The following is a 9,271-nucleotide window of genomic DNA, read 5'->3' on the forward strand; positions in this document are numbered from 1 at the left end:
AACACAATGTCACAATGTCTGAAAAAGGAGCTCCAGAGGGGTTTCCAGTGGGGACACAGCACCCACTTGAAGCAGCTTGATGCCAGTGGACAGGTTGATGTGGGGCATTAGCCACCACCAGAGTTACCGGAACTAAGCTTGTGTGAGCTTATGCACTAAGCTGCTCCCAGCCATCCGTGGATGCTCAAGCTGATCAATGTCAAATCCTTGTCACCTCAGAGACTGGCCACTCCTTTGAATTGTGTGTGCAGATCAGAGAAGGGAAGAATAAATGAGTTGGGAGAAATTTCAGGTTACTGATAGAGGTTGGACATTTTGAACCCTGGACAAAGTAACTGGAATCTTTGTTTCTCCTGGGCCTGGAGCTTTAGTAACGGGTTGGGCATGAGCTTTGATATCTGCGATTCGTTCTTTAAACTTTTGCTGAAGGAATTTTTCTTCTTTAGAGTAGCTTTTGGCAAATACTGACATGAGCAGGCACCCGGCCATGGACATGCCGCCAATGCAGAAGAGGATAGCTCCTGCCAGCTTGCACATGTCAAGGGCACTGTTAAAGTGCACGGCCTGCGTGTCGACCACCACAAAATCAGCTTCACCAAATGCTTCGATTTTTGGAGGAACCAGAAAGCCTACAGCCAGAACAGTCAATCCAAGAATCACGAAGACTGTGCCTGAGATGAGTCCGACCTAAAGAAAGGCAACAAGAGAAACAAAAGAGAATAAGCAAGAGCTTCGGTTTCCCCTTGAGCCATCAGGGCCTGACTTGTTTTCTTTCTTGACAGAAGGGAATATCATCAATCCAAATCTGCATGAAAATAGTCTTAATTTTCTGCTCAAAAGTAAAAGGTCAAAGGAAGACCTTTTGGGTTTTAATGCCAACAAGAAATTGCAGCACTGCTTTGCAGTTGACAAAATGAGCTTTGGCTCATGTGGTCTCATTTGGTGTGTTAGGAAAGAAAAGCAGGAACTGGCCTGATTCTAACCCCAGAGCCTGGGTATTGTTAGTTGCTAGTTACAAACTCACAGGGAGACCAGGTTGTTGTTCTTCTGTTGGGCAGAATCTCACAGAAGAGCAACTCAGACAAGTTCTTCTGTGACCATCATGGAGTGAGACAAGCCAAGGCCACTTGGTAATTTTGTTTTTGCACAGACCAAAGCAAGGTCATTATGCAAGCCACAAAATACTAAACAACCACTTTCCTTGCAATTGAGTAGCTGTTACTTCTTAATCTTTTGTAGCTTAATCTCACTCTGGTCTGCCTTCTTTATTGAGAAAAATTTATAAAATATTTCATCACAGAACTGTCCTTGGTAATCCATAATGAACCTTTCCTCAAATCTCCCAACCAAAGCCCACATCCTACAATTTGTTTTCTCTCTTTGTGTGTGTGTCTCTTTCTGTGTACCAATCTTGGGTCTTGAACTCAGAGCCTAGGTACTTTCACTCAAGGCTAGAACTCAACCACTTGAGCTACAGCTCTTCTGTCCTTCTGTTGGTTAATTGACTAGTTTTGAACTGCAATCCTCAAATCTCAGCCCCCTGAGTAGCTAGGATTACAGTTGTGAGCCACCAGCACCCACCTGTTTTTTTTTTTTTTTACTGTTACTGGATTTTAATGTTGGCTTTACCTCTTCCTGCAATGAGTAATAAGCCCAGAATGCATACATACATAGATAGATAATGCATATAGTTTCCTGGTGGTTTTCAGCTGGAAAATATTGACAGCCCGTACACTATCTATCCCTTTCCAAGTAAACAAGCAAGGAACCATAATTGCCAGTGTTGTCAGGCTAAGGACACAGAAGCCCCACCAAGAGGAAGATGGGTGGCCTACAGCAGACCCCAAACCACATGTACTTATTCAAGCTGCACTAACACATGTTACAGTAACTCATGGTGCAGGCACTAACACATGTTACGAGAGGAGGATGGAAATTAAACTGTATTATGTCAGGTTCCACTAAAATGCAGCACAGTGAGGAAGTGTGTGACTGTTTGGTGGATGGTGTGAACACATCTGGCATGATCACATTCAGTCCTGGGATCCAGGACTGTCACTTCATATGTGCTTCACAGAAGGAAAATTACTTCCATGCTTTCATCATTATTTCCCTCATCTATAAAATAAAAAAAAAAGGTAACAGTACCAACTCAGACTATGCATAAAGACAGGTCCTTGAATTTGGCTAAATAATTCATTATGATAAGTACCTGTTATTATTATTATTATTATTTGGAAATATGCCCCTTATAAAATTACTAGGCTATGTTGGTAACAGTGTTAAAACAATTGCTCTGTATTTGGAATAAGAAGCAGCTATTCATCTTTTGAACAAAACTCTTTCATTTCCTACTGTTCCTAATTACATTTAGTTACAATCACAAAGCTAGAAAAAGAACCAAATATATGAAATCATTTAACCTTGAATATTTAAAGTATATGTACTTATTCATTACAATTTAGAGATAATACAGTAATAAAAGAAGTTTGGCTAATAGAAAGAAAACACCCTTAAATCCATTACCTTAGCAAGGGGAGGAGAAAAAATAGCATTACTGAACATCTGTTGTGTTGTAGGCATAGTGTACATTATGTCTTTATTTCACCTCAGCGTACATCTTAAGAGAAGTCAATATTTTAATTTCCATCTCATCTTCTAGAAATGGGGTCTCTGAGAGTCAAAAAACAAAACAAAACCAATGTATTTCCTGTAATCCTAGCTACTTAGGGGGCTGAATTCTGAGTGTTTAGGTTCAAAGCCAGCCTGGGTAGAAAAGTCCAAGAAACTCTTATCTCCAATTAAACCAGAAAAAAAATCCTGCAATCGAGGGCAAAGTTCAAATGATAAAGCGCTAACTTTGAGCAAAAAAGCTAACGGACAGGCAGGCCCACTCCCTGACTTCCAACACTAGTAGCAGCACCCTTCCCTCCGGCCCCAAGCATGTATTTTAAGTTCCAGTAATTAGCAGGTGGTATGACTGGGTTTAATACAAATCTGTGAGACTCCCCAGGAGTTTATTAAGTCCATTATACTTCACCCATTACTATTTTACGTATCTACTCCCTGTTATTTTCTCTTAACTTTAATTCCAAATTAACTCTTAATTTTTATGGACAACTTTGCTTTGACTTACTATTATAAAAGAAATGCATAAGTGAAAATTCAATATGCTGTTTCCTGAAGGAGAGAAGATATTCTACATAAGATGAAGGTACTACAGGAAGACATCAAGTTGCAAAATAAAACATTTGGATTGCTTGCCACATTTCTCCAAAAATAGTGGCAAATAAATGTACCTTCAGAGACTATTGTTTATAATTCTTCAAAAAATGACTCACAGTGGATGCTTCTGAATTCACAAACTAAATGAATGTAAATATCCATGGAGATCTGCTTCCCATGTCACTAAATTACCTCCTGCCTCAGGAATTGGCACTAATTCTCAAAAGTTGAGGGAGGGCAGCAAAAATGTATCTATCTGAGCCCTGAGGCCAGGACTCCTGTCTTTGTTTCTGCCTTGGCTCCTCCTAGCTCCTATGCCAGCTTGACATCTGATAAAATATTTCCTGCCCACCAGATTGCTGAACATGGAGCCAGGTGTTTGATTCTCAGTATAGTCTGCTCCTCCACTGAGCAGTACATTAGACAAAATCCACTTTTGGAGAATTACTTGGAAGCTAAAAGGCAAACCATGGGTCGCAGATGGTAGAACTCCTCTTGCTCACTTTCAGAAATGGAAAATAGTTGGCCACAGGGAGCAGTCTCCTCCTATTTCCGCTGAAGTATTAGAAAAGGAGGGGGACTCAGTAAAGGATAGCTGAGCCTCAGGATTCCGAGGATGTCATCGGTGTGTCTCATGAGGCCCTCCAAGAGCTGAGCCCACAGAAAAAGTCGAAACCTGTAAGATCTTCAGGGAGAGTTTGGGGGGAGCAGGCCTAAAGGACTAAGGAAGGCATCAAGAGGAGGCTGCTTCTTCCTGGGGGGTGTCATGAGGATGAGGAGGGCAATTGGAACACCTCTGCTTAATAATTCCTGGTACCATGTCGGGGTACTGGAAAGAATAAAAATTGGGTGAGGGGTGGGGTGGGGTGGGAATTCCATCCAGTATCCAACAGATTGTCTCTGAGCACAGTTTTTAGCTAACGTTCATGATCTTAGAGAAAGAGGGTTCTTTTAAATGGACAGAGGGGCCGGGGGGAAGCAATAAAGGGACTGGGTGCCTGTGGCTTACATCTGTAATCCTAGCTATTCAGGAGGCTGAGATCTGAGGATCACGGTTCAAAGTCAGCCCAGGCAGGAAACTCTGTCAGATTCTTATCTCCAATAAAACACAGAAAAACAGAATTGGCACTGTGGCTCAAGTGGTAGAGTGCTTGCCTTGAGCTGAAGAGCTGAGGTACAGCACCCAGGCCAAGTTCAAGACCCACCATAGACAAAAAGGAAAAAAAAAAAGAGCAATAAAGGGGTCATTTAAAGGTCTATGGGGGCAAATAAGGAGATAGAATGCTGTTGGGATGGTTTTTGACCCTCATCCCTGCCCAGCCCAGCCCGCCCAGTAGAGTAGCCTTAGATTGAAGGGAGGTCAGCCCCAATAGTGAGAGGGAAGGATCTGGCCAGGTGGTAGCAAACCTCAAAGCAGCAGCAAGGGCAGTGTTTGAGTGGCAACTTCTCATGTCTGTCTTGGCTGAGGAGAGGGTGTATGAAAACCCAGTCCCTGTCCTTGGGTAGGAGGACTGCATAAAGAAGAGGTCTTGAGTTCCAGAAATTCTGCCAGATACTGTTGTTATTTTGATCAACATCCTCTCTTGGTTGTTCCTCGGTGAGCTGATGAGGTCTGAAAATGCAGTTTATGCCAATAGGCAAAGCCAGCAGCAGTAGCGGCGCAGCTGTTCTGGCAGAGAGGAAGCAGTAATGACTATTGGAAGCGAGACCCAGCAAGGCAGGGAAGAACAGCCTGTGGAGGAAATGCTGGATGGAGCTAGATGTGAACGCAACCAGCTGGGGTGGAGGTTATTCAGGGAAGTGCATACGCGATGAAGACGGGATGTTTGCTCCTACAACAATCTAAAGAGCTGCTGCTGATTTCTTTAAGCTCTGAGCTTTGAATAGTGACATTTCCTGGCAGCAATGGCAGAACTTCTCATTCCCTCCTTGTTTGAGCTAGACACTAAGCCTCCCAGAGCAAGAACCAATGTCTCAGTGTGGTCTAGGTGCTTTCCTAAGCCTAACTTCACCATTTTCCTAACACCTCCCTCCTCCCCCCACCTACCTGGATAGTGGTATATTCCATCAGCTCTTCTACTTTCCAGACTCCTATTCAGCAGAGAAACACTTTAAATTTCTTCCATTTTCATAAGCTATTTGAGTGCCCTGTGTCTCATCATTTGGGGCTGTTCCTATCCTTGACAGCCAAGCTTAGTCTGCCGCTATTTCCTTAAACTGTCCTCTCAATAGTTTCTAATAGCCTAATCACTAATAGCCTAATCATCAAAGCCAATGTGATTTCCTTTCTGTATCTCTTATGAATATTCCACTGTTATTAATATTACACACCTGTGCTTTTTTGAGCCTTTCTCTTATGGTTATCTCTGACACAATGCTCTCCTATTTGAATCTCTACCTGTCTCTCATTTTGCACAGCTTACTAGTGTTCCCAGGGTTCCCCTGTTGACCGCCACATCTCATTTAATATGTGAATATGAGAATTTGTGTGTGTGTGTGTGTGTGTGTGTGTGTGTGTGTGTGTGTGTGTGAGAGAGAGAGAGAGAGAGAGAGAGAGTGGGAGAGAGAGAGAGGGAGGGAGGGAGGAGGGGCAGACAGTGTGTCCCGGGGTTTGAACTTGGGGTCTGGGCTCTTTTTTCTGAGCATTTTTGCTCAGAGCCTCACCTCCACTTCTGTTTTTACTGTAGTTTACTAGAGATACGAGTCTTATAGACTATCCTGCCTGGGCTGGTTTTGAACCATGATCCTCAGATCTCAGCCTCCTGAGTTGCTAGGATTACAGAACTAGCATCCAGCTGAGAATAGTTTTAACTCTTATTTTTTTCCTAGTGACTTGAAAATCTCCAAGCTAGCCTGGATGACTGTCCTGAGACCAGATCATATTTTGGAGAGGGAATAGAATGATATATCGAATGTCTCAAAGACTCCTGAAAACCAGATTATTCAAAAAACAAAAAAAATTGAAATAGGACTCTAAGGTCTTTCCCCCCAAAAAAAACTTTAATTTTTAAAATCTTGTTCCCTTCCTGTACTCAAGCTAAGAGTCTTTGAAGAAATTTCTATTACATAACTAACTTTCAGAGTTCTTTGACTTGGCTTTTGTATGGATTTCCAGTTCATCTTTGACCCTCTCTCCCCAAACCTGCATTCACTTATTCCAACCAATCCTCTGACCACTCAGATTTTGCTATGCATATCTTCCTAATGGGATGCCCTGTGTTTTCCTGTATACAGTGCTCTTTGTGGGGATGCTTTATTTGATGGAGAGAATCATACGTCAGTCCCCCAAGCCCTGTGCTCCCAGTAAATACCATGACTACTTTGAGGAAGTTTTTGGAGTACTTGTATTGCAACTATCTATATACATATCTACTTGCTTTATTTGACTGTGCACTTCAGTTCACAGTTCTTATTCAGAGGTGAGAAAAGTGATTTTTTAAATAGAATTTACTAGGTAGTTTAGTGTAGAGTAGACAAACATTTGTGGAAATAGCAGTGTGAGATAGATGTTACATGGGTGCAAGTGACAGAGTAAAGACTCTAATCCAGACCCATTTGATTCAAATCTCTTTTCTCATGGAACCTCTACCTTGGGCTACTGCTCAGTTAGAGCTCAAAGTCAGAGTCCTGCCTACGACTCTGTGAGCACAGGCCCCAGTGAGCGTTCCACATTACTATAATAGAAGGGAAAGAGGACACCCATAACTCAAACCATGTACAGAAGCAATTTGAAATAAAAGAAAACGAATTTAAGAAAGCTCATAATAGAACATTATAGACACAGAACTGGTATCTTTTTCTATATTGGCTCAAAGTACTCCATAAAATCCATTGGACTTAGTTCACTAGTACTCCCCAGGAGTAATCCAAGAGTAGTTGGTTCATTCCTTTAGTAGAGATAACATCTGTAAACTAGTGGCTCTGGCCACTGAATCTCTGGTCCCCACTTCAGACCTTTCAGACCTGGTATTTTTCCCAGCCTGGAGTGACATTTAGTCAACTTAATTCATTGTCTACTTCCTCAGCTCATTCTGGTAGCTGCTCAGATTTCATCTCACACATGTCTAAATCCCAGTCTCGATCACTCTCTGTTCTCTTATCCTGATTTCTTCTCATGGCACTTGTCACTATCTGCTACTATTCTAGGAAAGGTTATGATTGATTGCCAAGGTAGACTGGAAGCTCCATGAGGTCATGGATATTTTCCTCCCCTGTGTACCACTTTCATCTTCTGTGCTTCAAGTCCTTTTGACATATAGTCAGTACTCAACAAATACTACTTGAAAGATTCCATGCATTTTCTAATGAGGGTCCACAGAGGGTCTCATGTTCATAAATATGGTAGAGGCAGAGCTAGTGTTCTGATTACCTTACCATGTCTCAGCATTAACTCTAAATATAAAATTTCTTTTCTATTCCTTCCTTTCTTCCCTCCATCCCTCCCTCATTCCCTCTCTCCTTCCTTCCTTCCTTCCTTCTTCTTTTTTTTGGGGGGGGGGCGTCCGGTCATAGGGCCTGAGTTCTGGGCGTGGGCGCTGTCCCTCAGCTCTTCAGCTCAAAGCTAGTGCTCTACCACTTGAGCCACAGTGCCACTTCGGCTTTTTTTTCTGCTTATGTGGTGCTGAGGAATCGAACCCAAGGCCTCACGCATGCAAAGCGAGTGCTCTACCACTGAGCCACCTTCCCAGCCGCCTTCCTTCTTTTTTTTATGGTTCGTTATGGGGCTTGAATGTGGGGCCTAAGGCACTGTCCCTGATCTTTTTCACTCAACGTTAGTGCTCTACCACTTTGAGCCACAGTGCCACTTTCAGTTTTCTGGGAATTAATTGAAGATAAGAGTCTCGTGGACTTTCCTGCTCTGGCTAGCTTTGAACCGTGATCCTCAGATCTCAGACTTTTGTGTAGCTAGTTATAATTTCTTTTATTGTTGCCATTTGTCAAATACCTACACCAAGCCTTTAAGAAATGCTTAGAGAATATAATATTTTGCCTTCTTAGGCAATTATGCCTACTCAGTGTTTAACCTGCTCATCAACAATTATGCTTAGAAGCTTCCTTTGGCTCAAGCTTTAGATTCTCTTTTCCCACAGGAGGAAAAAAATTCATTTAGTGCTACTAGGAGTGATGCACCGAGTATTGTACCCCTCTGCTCTCTCTAGTAGTAGTCTTTACCACACTTGATATTTGTTTACGTTGGCTGAGTTAAGCATAGGATCTTTCCTTACCTTCCAGAATACTGAGCTCCACCTGTTAGGTGATCTCTGGATCTGAAAATCATCCTCATACTCCCAGATGGAGGCTGTACAGTCTTCATAAAACTGGTGCAGGTAGGACCGCACTCCATAGCGCTGGTACCCCGCCTTCCGTGGCAGCTTGTGCTTGCTTGGACCCACAGATGTTGCTGCAAGAACTCATCTTCCCAGCTGGAATGACAACATCCACATGGTTCAGCCCCATGAGTTCTGGCCTCAGGACCCAAAGACACGTGAAAGGTGAGAAGATAGATTGAGGTATGTCAGACTATTTGCATATGTGTTTTACTTAAGGAAAGGGATTATTCTAATGCTCTGTCTTCCTTACTTGCTGTCCCTCTTCCTGTTGAATACAAATCACACTCAATACTCAAACACAAATGACTTTCCATAAAGGGGGGAAAAAAGTCACAGAGGCACAGGTGGCTTCCTTAAATTATGCAAAGATGTGGGGAGGATACACAGGAGAAATGTCAATAAAGAGATTTTGACTGCCTTGCCCCCAGAAGTCTTTAATCTCTTAGAACTCAGTAGTTTTTACATTATATGTGTTAATGAATTAGGCAGGCATCCCCATAGGCTACAGCTGAAATTTGTCTTGGATCGTTCTTTCAGATTTTCAAAAAAGTTTCCTTGTGGAATACACATGGTGTTACTCTAAGGAGTTTGGAAGTCAGCCTTCAGATCTCATATATCTTCTGCTAACATTTTAACTGATTGTCAAGTCACACAGAAGCTTTATTACAAAGCTGCTGAGCCACTTAGGTTTCATGCTTTATTAATCACAAATGGCT

The 9,271-nt window shown here is 42.4% G+C and overlaps 1 protein-coding gene across 1 annotated transcript; it reads right to left on the reverse strand.

Moving 5' to 3' along the window:
- Window positions 1-288: 288 nt before the first annotated feature.
- Nrsn1 (neurensin 1) lies at window positions 289-8,640 on the reverse strand. The gene is given in 3 exon segments (XM_042684366.1): window positions 289-687; window positions 8,451-8,582; window positions 8,584-8,640. Coding segments are annotated over 3 exon segments (588 nt in total).
- Window positions 8,641-9,271: the final 631 nt, after the last annotated feature.

Source organism: Dipodomys spectabilis, unplaced genomic scaffold (genome assembly GCF_019054845.1).
Source record: "Dipodomys spectabilis isolate Male_0828 unplaced genomic scaffold, ASM1905484v1 ptg000085l, whole genome shotgun sequence".
Taxonomy (NCBI): domain Eukaryota; kingdom Metazoa; phylum Chordata; class Mammalia; order Rodentia; family Heteromyidae; genus Dipodomys; species Dipodomys spectabilis.